We start from the raw sequence: 14,435 nt of genomic DNA, 5'->3' as shown, positions 1-14,435 counted from the left end.
AGTGAAAACAATCTTTACGTATTTTAGGTTATTCTCAATTTTGCATGAACAAACATCATGAATCTACTCATTAGATGCCACATGATAAACCAAATTTAACTTCTTCTTATCAGGATTTTTGAATTAACTCTCCTCCAAGCTTCTTTACAATCGCAACTTTCTCAAACTCAACTCAGGCCAAACTCCAGAGAAAAGCAGATTGTTGAGGCTCTTGCAACCGCAACAACCAGAGTTTCATCACAGCTGATGTCGCAGCAATGCATTCGCCTCCTGCATGCAGCATTTAAAATCCAACTATAACTGATATATTGATGATATGTTTGTAACGCTGACAGACTGAATGAAAAAGCAAAGCATCCTCTAACATGCACCTTTTCACTCCCGTGCTTCACGTTCACAGAGGAGTAATTCATCACTGCTAATTGCCTAACTTAATCTTGGCACTGTGTCCACTGGGCAAGCATGGTTATCTGTGTATGTGCTGGTGTAGAATAGAGGGAGAAACTGCGCGGGTGCATGTAAAAGTGTGACTGTTGAAGAGTTTCAGCTGAAAGCAAAACTCCACCCTAAATTTAAATTCTGTGCCTTTAATCCCCCGAAACTGTCCAAGCTGTTCTCCATGTAAATTAACATTAAACTTTCCCCTCAGTTTGTATCTTTCCACACACGCTCACACCAACGCAACCCACACCATGCAAACCAAACAGGAACACAAGCCAAGTTGCATCTCTGTATAAATACGGGACGGTAAAAAAGAGAATGAAAGTGAGCAGGCAGAGTGAGGTGACAGATTAATTGAGTAGTGTGAGTGGCCAGGAAGCAGCACCTTCCATACAAACTAATCCAGCAGCTTAAGGCACACAGTAAACAGGTAAATAAGTGATTAGCCTGAGTAAAACTATCAATCATCTTTCGCCACACACAGACACACACTACATAATGTGGAGTTATGCAGAGATGTGAGAAAGTAGCAGCCATAGTCACCCTAGGAGGGGATTGGGTTTCATGGATGAGGCAGCTGAAGATATTTCATGCAACATAATGCCAGGGACGTTGCCCGCCCCCTGCACTCCCCCCTGCTCCCCCACATCTCCACTCCTCTACCCAAAGCACACGCAGACATGAGATACTTCTTTTCAGCCATGACAATATTTTTTTCTGCTCTTGGAAAAAAAAAAAAGAAAAAAAGAGAGAGCCTGCAGGCCGTGTTGTTGTGGCCAACCTTGTGGGTGCATGAGAAAAGAAACGTGGGTATCGCTTACACAAATGGCCTGCATGCACGTACGAGAACCAGGCAAAATAGAATCTGAGCCGCTGTGGCAGAGCAGGCCTTTCCTGTGTTTGTGATGTTTGAATATGTGCATTCTGCTGATAGATGAGGGAAACAGCCAACATGGCTTGACAGGAATGTATGTATAAAAAAGATCTTATTTCTGTAAACTGTGTGTCATGTCCTGCGAACTGGTGATAAAAACACGACATTGCTTGACTATATTTGTACATTTGTGTTCTGCTAATGCATAGATCCAGTAACAGAGATTTATTTATATAGCTCAAATCTTAAAGTGGCCACATGACACATCTAAGACTCATTAATATCAATAAACGATTGTCATTCCAATGTTTAGACATTGGAATGAACAAAAAAAAAGATCATCACAGAAAAGACAGGCACATCTGCCAGTCTTTGCCCAATTGTGGTAGTCACACTTACTAATTTGAGCATCTTAACAGAACTGAATAGATATAGTTTAGCACTGTGCTCTTTTCACAAAAAAATCAACATTACAAACTAAATAATGTTAGTTTCTTAGCTAGAACATAAAATCATGTGAGCTAACCAGGGCATGCAAAGTTTGTTTGCTCTTTGGAAGGATAAAGATATCAAGAAGAAGCTAAGATTTGCATTACACCTGTAGTAGCGAGCTATCATGTAGCCAATGAGCTAGTAAGTAGCTAGTTGTTTTCTAGTGCTACTAAGAGTGGTTGCTAAGTGCTCCTGCTGGATAATCATGTAAAACTTTGTTCTTAAAATTCAGAGAGATGGCGTTCATGACACAGTTAAAGCTGTGCTAAAACTAAGAGCTGACTGTGTGACCTAAATTTGGAAACCATGAATCCTTACTGGGCCTTTAAATCTTCTGACTGTCTCTTGTAATTATGAAAACATGAATGTAATGTCTCAAAAGCTAAGACTAACCCTCCCCACAAAAACAGTAAATGAAGATTATATCATGAGGAAGAGGAACTAGTGCAGTTCTGCTGCTAAATTAGCACAGAGCTAAGAAAGTGTGCTGGCTGGGGGGGCTGCTGCCTTCAAGTATAAGGTCCTGGGTTCAATACATAGTTCATGCAAATAATTTATTGCTTTACAGCCTAAAAAAGAATTTTAATAATAATATTTTTTTTTATAATTATGACATATTATTTCTCACATTATTCCGTTACAAAGCCCAGTATTTAAGAGATAACATCATAATTATCGCAGTTATGAGAGTAAACAAGCCATAATCATTTTTTTTAAATTGGCATAAGTGGGCTTCCATAAAAAATCCTAGGTATTTAATTTTCAAGAGTCTGAAAATAATCTTGCTCTTATATATTTACAGCAATAATTCCACATGATTCAATTATGATGTATTGAAGTATTTTTTTTAACGGTGACGGGGAACTGTCTGACAGTGTAACTAAATGAAATGTGTTCTTTAAGCAACAGCTACAAGAGAGGGTTTTTTCTTAAGTGGCTAACATGCTTTGTTAGGCAAAACATGAGGTACTTAATTAAATATTATTGGATCAAGCAATTTAATTTTTGAACAAAGTGGCTTTGAAGTAGCATGCAGATTGCTATTTTGCATTGCTGCATATGAATCATATGTAATGAAACAATAAAAATGTACATTATTACTTCTTATTTCAATTTTATGAAGGTTATATTGTAAAGCAAAAAGACTCCCTGGCAAGCTTTCAGAGCTCATAAGATTGTCTCTGACTGATATGATCTCCCCTTATACTTTAAAAATCAGCCTTTTCCACAACTATAACTTGTATGAGGAGCTGTCACTGCGGTGAGAGGACATGCTTTGAAATTTCTGTCACAAGTGTGGGGCAGATTAATGGGAAGAGCGTAGGGAATTGGAAAGAGGACTCATGTATTTTTATATTTTTTTCACACACTTCTGTCAGCACACCTCTGTCTACCTTTACTGCTTTTAAAATATATTCTAGCTGCGCTCTCTGTAAAGAATGTTATTCACAGGGTCACAACATAATGCAGAGTTAATGAGACTTAGAAAAGATGCACTAAACAAACAACAAATGTAATATACATGCTGTCCAGGAGATTATTATATGCTTCATAACAATCAAGGCAAGAGTAAGGTAAACACATAAATCATATAACTGTTATATGAACTGCTTTTTATTTCTGTTTAATTGTATACAGCTCCCACAGATTCATAGTGGGGAGCTTTGTTCACATCAGCTTTACATTAGATGTCATGTTTGCAGCCTCCCTCACAGATCTTTGATTGATATGGAGTTGCCCTGTCAACTTTGTTGCACATCAAATGGCATAGACCTGCATCTGTTTTTTGTTTTTTTTTCTGACCTCCTTTTGGAGCTTCAAGATCAAAATAAAACAAGTTCAAAAGCTGCGTTTTGATCTGATATGAAGCTCTATAGCTCTTCCAAGTGTCACACAGTCTCCCACAAGGTTTTAATGTGTCAGACTCTCCTTGTCATCACCAGGACCAGACAGATCATCATTTCAACATTTAGTGCAATGAAAACTACAAACTTGCTATTAAAAGTAAATGAGCTAAAATGTTAAAGTAGAAAATGAAGAACATATACTATGAGCAACAGTACAGTAGACACAAGTTCAGCTTGCTTCTCATGCTTTCAGGAAAAAGTGTCAGAAAACAAAAAGGAATTGGGTATCATTAACTGAAATGAACAGACATACTCTATGTGCACCCCCCTCTGGTTCCTGCTCCAGTGCAGTGCTTGAAAAGTGATTATGTTTGGATGAATAACTGACTTCAGGACAGACAAGCAGGAGAGTAAAACACGTCATACTCACAGCGTAATTCCTTATATATCCCAGCTTTGGTACAAGAGAGAAAGGAGATTGTTTAACTACAATCATGTAGAACACAGTAACAACTTTGATATTTGCTGTCGTGCCTCTAATATATCACCATGACATTTTGGACTTAATCTCTTGAAGGTGTTTTTATTATAAAATCCATGATTTATTCCAAATGCTTTCTGGTTGGATGTATCATGTATTATGTATTTTTGCCCAACCTGAAAAAGTAATGACAGGGTATTTAAGTTGACATTTTTAAACCAAGTTTTTAGTTAGAATTACCCTTTGATGTCATGAGTCAAAATTTAGGGTGATAAGTGTTGAAGCTACAGAAGATAAGGCTCCTCCTCACAGCATAAAGACCATTAAAAAGTCATGAAAACGTCATTTAGCTCTGTCAGGAGCACAATATAGTGCCTGTTGATACAGAGGCTGCCAGATGATGTAATATTTTCTGGCAGCCATATTGCAGGCTTTCTGCTCTCAGCAATAAAACAGATACAGTAACTGCACTTCTGAACTTTGTTATCTCAACAGAACTGATTAGACATACTTCATTGTGCCATTACTATATACAACAAGTGAATGCTGCAAACTAAAATGACCAAATTTATGTGTAAATAACATGAGCATCTTAGCTAGTGTCAAGGTTAGCTAGTGGCCTGAGTTACAGCTAGAAGTTACTAACATTATTTGGTCTTATTAGATGGTATGACTAGAAATACACAATAGTTCTGACGTTAACAATAACAAAGTGAGAAGGAGGAGTTGTTATGGTGGTAGAAGGGCTATATTGTATCTTTCAAATTTAAGAGCCTAGGTTCAAATCAAATCATGAAAGTAATTCATATCCCATGTGTTAAGTTCTCATAATCAGTCCCTGCATTTTCCTCATTTACCAAGCCTACAAAAAAACAAACTAAACTGTTTTAGTTGCCTTAAATTCAGACAGCCAAAGCTGTTTAAGCTAACACTATCTTTCACCAAAGTCGTTTATTTGTATAAACTTCAAGAAATAGTAAGACATTTTAGGAAATATGCTTATTCTCATCAAGAAAAAGTTACACTACATAACTCCCATTAATTGTCATTTTTGCATTTTTGTTTGTGCTAGCTAGGCTAGCTGTTTCCCCACTCCTACTCTTTATGCTAAGCTAATTCCGACACAAGCCGCCTTGTTAACACACATACATGAGAATGGCGCCTTTTTCTATCTAACCCTTAGAAATAAGAAATAAATGTATTCCCCAATGTTGGAGTATTGTTTGAAATGACAATAGCATCAAGTCCAATTGCAATTTGCAACAATCGCTCACCACATGGTAATTTACAGCTATATATCGTGATATATAAAATCCTTTGATAATTGTTTTATGAATTTTTTTGGAATCATGCAGTGTTGTCCATTTTATATTCTCCTCATGCGGTTGCAAGAGGATATGTGACATAGTGAAACTGCAAAGTCTCTAAAAGGTGTTATATCACAGTGTCCAGCTAAGAAGAACTTTTACCTTGTTTCTCTTAAAATAGGCTCTGCGGCAGGCGGCGAAGCACTTCTCACTGCAGAAGCTCTTCAGCTCACTCCCCATGCTCAGAGAATAGCGTTTGACACCGACCTTCTGGCACCAGGCACACATTATCTGCACATTGGATGCATCCTCATCTAGAGATAAACAACCAAAAGGAAAAATGAGTTAGAGATAGGATGGAGCTCAGGTTCAGTGTGTAATTTAGTTACAACAAGCAACTATTATTTCTTAGATCATCTCTTTTTCTACCTTTATCCTGCACATTCAGTCCAAAAGGATAATTCCAAATATTTTTTACCTTGGACTTTATTTTAAATGTTTTTATATGAATACCTTTTTATAAAATATTATTAACTTCCCTACAGTTTCACACAATCTTTAACAGCAGGGAATGACTGGAACTGTAAGTCTCCTAATTTCTTCTGTGTCTCGTACTTTGTGATCAAAGGGAATCTGATTTAGACTAGAAAATATGCTTAAGCAAGGATAAGTTACATCTATTGTATTTTAAGTGTAAGTCCATCGTGGAGAATATCAACGAGCTTGCAACAGCTAGTTGTATTAAGCACCAGGACCAAACTGCATTAACTCTGCTGATTCAACCCAGCTGCTGGGCTGGCTAAATCCGCTCAAGATTCAAGCCACAAACCACTGTAGGTTATATAATGAAGCCCTGCCATGGGTAAATGTAGTAGAACTGAAGGAGCCAGGGACAAGGGAGGATGCCTATTTGTGGCTGTGCTCTGTGGGTATTAGAAGTGGACAAAAGGATGTACTCCCATGAAGCTGGATATGATGGGTGTTCACACAGAAGGCTCTGACAGAAGGTGTGATGCTAATGTGCATCTTGTGTTAGGGTCACACGCTGAAAAAGGTCACACAGAATCTGAAATAATTCTAGGAAACATAGTTTGTGTCAGCCAACATAAATGTCGGATGGAGGATGTTTTTTTCACAGAAAAATACAATTGAGTAAAAACTGAAAATTACAAGAAGGTATTTGTAAGACGATTTAGACCTTGTTTGAACAAGGTCTAAATCGTACTGATCTTCTGATCCACACTCCACACAAACACTAAAACTTAAACTTGGCTGATCCCTTTCTTGTTTCCAAATTATTCACAATGAGGGCACTTTAAGAGAAGAAAGAAAAAGAAGGGAAAAAAAGCAAATACATTGTTTACAATGTAGCCCATTAGTCCACAAGGACAGTAACTGTAACAAACAAGTATTAACATATATAACAAATATTCATTTCAAAGACAGTCATCGTCCAGAGTGAGTCCGAGTCACATCGCAAAAGTCAGGGATATGGATGTTAATGATACAGTGTATCGTGTGATGATTGTCACTATGCTAGATTTCAAGTAAATAATATAAGGGGACAGTTCTAAAAGAATCAAATTCAAGAGAGTGATAACAAGAAATTTGAGAAAACTTTACAGGAAAGAAGTGTCCCACTTTTGGACGCTACTGTATGTAGGAGGTAATATAAAATTTAAAAAAAGCATAAAATAAAAAATAGATGTAGAATTAAAAGGAAAAATAAATATTGCCAATAGTGGTTATTACAGTAGTATTTTGTGTTTATGTTTGTGGGTGTATCTTCGTGTGTGGGCGTTTTTGCAGCAGCGCTCTGGCAGTTGAGGCGGACTGCAGTAGGTTAATCAATAAATTGTGCCAATGTATTGGATTTTAGAGTATTTACTATTTTCTATCTATCTAACTTACTTACTATCTAAAGTGTGTAGGTTTATTTCTCAGTTAATGCTGCTTTGTCAAAATTCCTGTGTGGGAGGACGACCTTTAAGTGGAAACACACAAGTTTTCAACTTTCCTCCCCCAAGAGTTTCCAACTGGTATTACTGTTGGCACTGCTGTTGCAAAGACTGGATGACATCATGGCTACTGCGATCAGCCTGGTTACAGTTCAAACCGAGGGACAACCATAAAATACCTGGTTGTATTAGTAAGTGAGAAGGTTTTGTTGCTTACTGATCTTGTGGAAATAATGCAAACTGAATATTAGTTTTGAACCCTCTGAAGCCCAAGAGCTCTTTTCATAGTCAGACTGGCCATCAGGACTAGCAAGACAAATTCTGGTGGGCTGCCACATTGGTGGGCCATAAAGTTTTTACTGTTCCTGTCAGTCTCTTTGCCTTGTGTGCCTTGGTTATGAAAAGGATGACACACTTCCTTTGCCCTAAATCGAGCCTTCATTTTCCCGGGATATTTCATAGCCGGTGGCCGACAGAATTGCGAGGCTTATAAGGAACCAATCTAAATACAGATGCTGTCATTATTCTATAGCCATTACACTGTGAAATCAACATTTACTTCATAATGATAAGTTAAAGCAAAAAATGTGTCTATTGCCACTTTAAGTTCTCCTCATAAAGACTGAGAGAAGGCATTTTAAATAATCTACATGATTTGCAGGTCAAAAAGAGTAGATCTCTTTTGTGTCTTTTTGGTTACACTACCAAGTTTCTAAGTAAATCTACCGTTGATCTAAGCGCATCCCTCCTTCAATTTAAATTTGTTTCAGTCTATTCTCTATTTTTTGAGAGCCACAAAATATAATCCACTGAAATCTATCTTTCTAATTCTATAGTGGTTTGAGAACCCGCTCCTCTCTTTTATCTTTGATTTATAGGTATGTGGCTGCATTGCTGCTGTGTGGTCAGTGTGGGCAACAAATTATTTTAACAGACCCTCGGTGACAGTGAAATGCCTCTTCTGTGGTAAACTGTGACTGGTGATGACCTGCGGGCTTTTAGTGCCGTCACTGTTGCATCAAGAGGGATCCACCGAGATTCCCTCCAATATCTCCCAATTATCACATTATGACTATGCGGGTGTGAGGGTGAAAAAACGCAGGCCCATTAGTCTTTCACCCCCGCTCATCTCCTTATTGCATGCTGCCCGGGCTTTTCACCTCTTGGTGAGCTTAATGGATCTACAGGGCCATCAGATTTTAAGTAAAGACTAACTTACAATTAAAGGAATAACTCCCTGGGGCCCTAAAGACAGCACAGTGGACCAACATGCATATTTTATGTCTTTACTCTGCTCTGTATCTCAGTCCTATAGTCTCTCTACCTTTTCGTGTCTATCTGGATTGCTACCCACTGCAGTTACAACAGAAAAAGCAAGAAATTGTTCAAATCTAAGCTGACTGAGTAGGTGGATCAGGGTTTGTACACTGCTTGGAATGATGCATGTACCACAGCATAATGAACAGGATCGAAGCCCAACATGAAATCACAACATCTTTCACAATATCTCAACATTTTCATAAAAAGAGACGTCTTGAGGTGGAGTTGTTTTTGCCTTCCCACATCCTGGAACTTCGTAACAAGCCCGTTTCAAAACACTCACATCTGCATGAGGGGCTAAAAAACACACCAGTAATTATGCAGCCACCATACTAAACGCCACCATCATTCGCCGTACCTGCACCTCAAAAGGTCCTTTGTCGGACTTTGCGTGGCACATGAATAATTCAGCTTATGTGTGGCGGTAGGGGGGTTGGTGGCGAGTTAAAGGGGGTGTTGGCTGGGTGGTGGGTTGGTGCTGGGCTTTAAGTGGGAACACACCATCTGTTTCCCCGCCTAGGCAGGGCCAGCGGGGACTCCTCTTGGGCGATGCCAAGGCGGCCTGCTCTCTCCGCCGGGGCGTACCAGCCTCCTGTGCCACAGCAGACGCAAGGGATAATGAAGCCTCTGTCTGGCCAAGGAACGCGGACATTTCCTCAGAGAGTTGATGGGGTAATATTGACACTTGGGCAGGTGGAGGAAAACAAGGTGTACAGCAGGTAGCTTGCTCATTAGTCGCCTGTCCCTGGCTGATATGGAGTCTTTCAGGCTATTGCAAAAGCAGAAAGTTTTCACGTTGCATAAATATTCAATTTTCATGCTAAGTGCTGGAGAATTAGCAAGTAGGTTTATACTTTCAGTGCAGTCTGTCTGGAGAACAGCTGCGGATGAAATCCATGACATTTCTTCTGGTTGGGTGTTTAAACTGAGGACATAACTGTGTGTTTTTTTGTTGGGCCTTTGGGTGAATACATCAGCAATCAGTGATGGGCTGAAAATGACCTTGATCTTTTTGGAAATTTAAAATGTAGCCTTGTTCAAAACACACAAATGGGTAGTTGAAACTTTGTGTACCGGCTGAGAAGGTGCGCTGGTTTGCCTATTTGTATACATAGTATATTTGTCATCACTTGTAAGTGTTTTCTTGATTTAAAAAAAAGGACTTGTATGAACCTATTACTACAACTATTTTTCAATTAATGCGTCTGTCCAAGGTGTGAGTCCTCCCTACCTGCAGGGGGCTTGATCAGTGGTGGAGGGATCATGGGGACTATGATGGGCAGGTTGCCATGGTCCTTGGTACTGGGCGTGGAGGTGGACGGTGTGGTGGAGGGCTCTGTGACTCCATTCCTGGAGGCTGGCATAGACTGCGAGCTGTTGGCTCGATCCGGAGAGCCTTCGCTGCTCTCTGCTGAAGCTGGGATTTTTGGCAACAAGTTTTCTACACAGGAGAAATTGAGCAACATGAAGCATTACTGAACAACTGATGAGATGCTGCGGCACTCACTGCTTTACTCCTGCCATAATGTAGGAGCCAGGGATGCTTAAAATTTGACTCAGTGGGTCACATTTTACACCAGAGGCTGAAGTTATGAAGCATGTCTGTTTGGACCAGGGGTTTGGACCAATTTATGTTTAAAGGCCTTGAGAATACTGTTAAAAATCCTCCTCTATCTGCTATCATAATAAATACTGACTAAACAACTTTAAAGCTGCACTAATCAGTAATTTCATGTTAATTATGGGACACGTGACTACATGTAACGTAAAAACACATGCTCATATTGACAAACTCACAGAGAATCAGCAACTGACTCTGAAGTTCCCTTTGGCACTACAGAGCATTTTAGCATCTTTAAGCTCATTGTTTTGGTTTTACAGCTGCAGCTTTAATGTTTTGGTTCAGAACAATGCTTTCATCAGCATTGTTCTGTCTGCAGCTGAAAAAGCTGAGAAAGGACTCTAATGAACCTACTGTATATTACCTGCCCAGCAGCAAACAACCAACACACACAATTAGCCACTAGCTGTTGAAAATATTTGCAAACAAGCTCACCATATCCACTTTGAAAGTTGATGTCAATGTTTTCTTTACAGTTTGCTCCCACACAGCAGTTGCTACAGGTTTAAACTTCAGGAAAAACATTCTTAATAAAAAAAATAATAAAATCTAGAAATCTCTAATGTGAAGTAACGAAAACTGTTTTTAACTTTGGAATTAAATAGTGCTCTAATGTTGGATCCCATCACTCATAGTAAGAGGCTGTCTTTGGACCCTTAAAACAATCACAGAGGTGTCACTGTCATGTGTCAATATACTAACAACATGCATTAGCCCATGTTTCATGATCCATTCATGCGCACTTAATATTTGCACTAGTTTCATTATCTTTTTTATGCAGCACATGATCGTCTGTTGGATAATGAGGCATGCCAGCCAGGCATAAAATACACGCACTCAATTTACTGTACGGTGTTTTTAAAAAAAGAGAGAGAGACGACACCAAAGTGGTGTACTGTATGCTGTGGTTCCGTACCTTTCAGGACAGAGATGTGCTGTGGCGTCTCGCCTATGTCCAGGTTGTCAGAGTCTCTGAGCTCCACCTTGTCGTAGCCATACCAGCCCAGCAGCTCGTTCATGGTGTTCTCTGCAAAACTCTGCACACAAACAGTTGACTGGTGAGACTCACAACCAAGATGCATTGATGTAGACAATATTATACTTGAGCTGTAAATCGTGCAATACAATCTGCTGCAGTGTTCATAAGCAGTGATGAAGTCAGCTGGTAGCAAATGAAAAGAGTAACCTTTAACAATTATGATATTTTCACATGAAATATAAATGTTACCCAGGCTAACATCTTGATGTTTTGAACAGAAGGAAGATAAATGAGATTTGAGGTCACTTATTATAAAATCAAATGCAACAGTTGTTACTTTGCTGCATTTGTTCTGTTTCTCCTGAGACCTTGACTTTATACACCACGTTTCTTCAACTAATTAGGCAGAGTTATTGTGATCCTCCTCAAAATGTAAAGCTTTGCCTGAAGAAAAACACATGTAGGTTTTAACTCTGGGCCTTCTTCATAAGTACAGGTCAACCTAATTGAGGCTAACTCCTATCCAAACACTGCAGTGTGCATCCAGCCAAACTAATGGCCCCTGTCATCTCACAATAAAAGAGGAGGATCTTATCAGGCTATAATAAAGAGAATGTAAAACCGATCACAGCATATTAACTAGAATAGAAAAGGTATTTCAACAGGGGCTTTTTTTACAGGGAAAAGTCACAGCACAATAAAGACAGAGGAACAGTAGAGATGAGGGTTTGATTCATTACAGACTTTTTGAAGCTACCTTCTTTCTTACAGCCTCTCTGACTGGTTAGAAATGTTGTCAATGCATTAGTGAAGTGGCACAGGGGTTAAACAGACCTGGGAAACCACTTGTTTCAACCGTATGCCAAAAAATACATATTTTTGTTCAGGGCTGTTGTTGAGCTATAATGTTTCCCCTTACATACTTGTAGAATTAAGGTTATTAACATCCCACCCACACTGAATATATAATGTTTATAATGAGTGAAGAATTCAAACACAAGAGGTCATTTATTTCTTATACTATTTACCTAAATGGAAATACTCTCATTGTACATCAGTTTATACACATTTCCATTAAATTCAGTCTGACATGTTTGGTATCTTTGGAAACTTTGGGATCTCTGCTGGAATTTAAAATAAACGTCTATGGATTTTAACAATGTTTAGCTGCACAGCGTGACCGACCACAGCTGGGTCAGTGACTGTTACAGAGAGAGTTTTGGGAAATATGCTTATTCGCTTTCTTGCCAAGAGCTAGATGATAAGTTCACCACCAATGTTTTATCTGTTTGTTCAAGCAGCCAGGAAGCGGTTAGCCTAGCTTAGCACATAGCTAGCATGGCTATGTTTGAAGAAGACTAAATTTGCCTACCAGCACATCAAAAGCTTAATAATGAACTTGCGAAGCGCTTCAGCCAATGTTGTGTTTACAGTACAGGAGATTATAATGAGAAGCACTACTTCAGGACAGACACTACAGTGACAAGCTGGGGCTAGCTGGTTAGCATGCTAACTTCAGTAGAAGAACAGAAGAGATAGAAATCGAAGCAAAACAAAAGGGTTGCCCTCAACCTCTTAAGACAGCTCTTGGTGAGCAAAGGAATGAAGTTTGATGCTGAACTTGCAACATTTCCTCTAGTCTGGTAAGTAAACGACGGTTAATGCTAACGTTAGCTGCGTAGCAATGGCAAACCTTGGCTACAGTTGGCTCCTTTAATCTGTACAAAAGTCAAAGTATAAAAACAACAAGCTTTGGTTTTATGAAGGGTTATGTTTCTTGGCTGGGTGCAGTAACATCCTTCTTTGTTTTTGTAAGGATTAAAAAAAAAAAACATAACATGTGAGCTCTAGAGATGACTGTAGCTAATGTTATGCTAGGCTTAATTTATCACCTGCTAGCTATAGCTTCATATTTACTGTAAAACACAGCCAATAACAACACAGTAGAAACATTAATAACTGTGACTGAGCAATGAATAATACTTAACAGTTAACCAGGCCTATATTAAGTAATGTCCTGCCAACCAATTAGCTTCGAGCAAGGCAGTAAAAGCAGCATTCACCAGCAGCACAGCAACACAGTGTAATGCAGGTAATTTGCACACGTATGCAAAAAGGAAAAAAACTTTATGCAGGTGAAACATTAAAGTATTTCCTCCATAACAGCCTCTCACAACACAGTCAATAAACACTGTACTCACCACAAAACCATAACCCTTCTAATGCAGAGAGCCCATTATCACCATACGCTGCTCAGCTGGAACATTCCCAGAGGCATTTATCCACTGAACCCTAAACTATGGTAAATGTTTCAGCTATCATTTGACTGTAACACATAGATGAAAATGTTCTTTGTGAAAGCAAGTCACAGTAACTGGGTATGAATCAGCTGTAATTATTTGGTCTGTGTGATACACTATTAGTCACAGGTCGCTAAACTGTCAGCGTAGAGGAAAAACTGGTCTTGAGTACTTTGAGGTTAATTTTTCTAAATGGATGGATGATGCTTTTCTATTTTTTATTTTTCTTTGAATGATAATCACTTGAAGATTACATTTGGACTGAATTAGCTTCAGGTATGGGATGTGCCTGTCAATTAGCAGACAACAACAGCTTGTAGAATCATATTACAAGTTTGCAAGGACAAATACAATGTACTTCACAGTGTGTTGCCACCGAGATGATTCACTTTTTCTCACCATTGGTGGGTTTGTTCCAGATCAAATTGACAAGACATATGTCAGCTCATTATTTTATGGCCAATCCCACTTTACCCTGTACATTATCTCATCATGGCAGCAGCCGTCAGTCATCAGTCACTACATCAAGCAGTTAAATGTCAATTACAAACAGCTCCTGTCGATATGTTGGACCCAGAGTGATCATGTTGGTGTGGTTAAGTGCCACCCAGCACATCTGATTCTTAGCTGATGTATATTTGACAGTAAAATGTAGACACACACACACACACACACACACACACACAAATACTGTACATACACATACATTGCTGCATTTTCCACTGCATTCTTAATGAAAAAGTGCAAAAAGTAAATTCCGATTGTGGCCTAACCTGAACAATGTAAAGCAAAGACGCTGGGGAGTCCAGTTTAAC

General features: G+C 39.0%; 1 protein-coding gene across 4 annotated transcripts in view; it reads right to left on the bottom strand.

Moving 5' to 3' along the window:
• Positions 1-14,435, bottom strand: part of sobpa (sine oculis binding protein homolog (Drosophila) a) — a 43,810-nt gene that overhangs the window by 20,861 nt on the left and 8,514 nt on the right. For 3 of the 4 annotated variants that reach the window (XM_071471457.1, XM_071471455.1, XM_071471459.1), the window contains exons 2-4: positions 11,258-11,378; positions 9,952-10,161; positions 5,605-5,756 (exon numbers count right to left, since the gene is read on the bottom strand). In XM_071471457.1, coding sequence (XP_071327558.1) covers positions 5,605-5,756; positions 9,952-10,161; positions 11,258-11,378 — 483 coding nt within the window. Of the gene's footprint in view, positions 1-5,604; positions 5,757-9,951; positions 10,162-11,257; positions 11,379-13,521; positions 14,433-14,435 lie in introns of those variants that run through there. The other variant, XM_071471458.1, reaches the window with a different exon arrangement.

The sequence above is a fragment of the Trachinotus anak genome, unplaced genomic scaffold, assembly GCF_046630095.1.
Source record: "Trachinotus anak isolate AG129_WGS33_773 ecotype Australia unplaced genomic scaffold, CSIRO_AGI_Tana_v1 ptg000033l, whole genome shotgun sequence".
Classification (NCBI taxonomy): Eukaryota; Metazoa; Chordata; class Actinopteri; order Carangiformes; family Carangidae; genus Trachinotus; species Trachinotus anak.
This window is presented reverse-complemented; position numbering and strand designations above follow the sequence as displayed.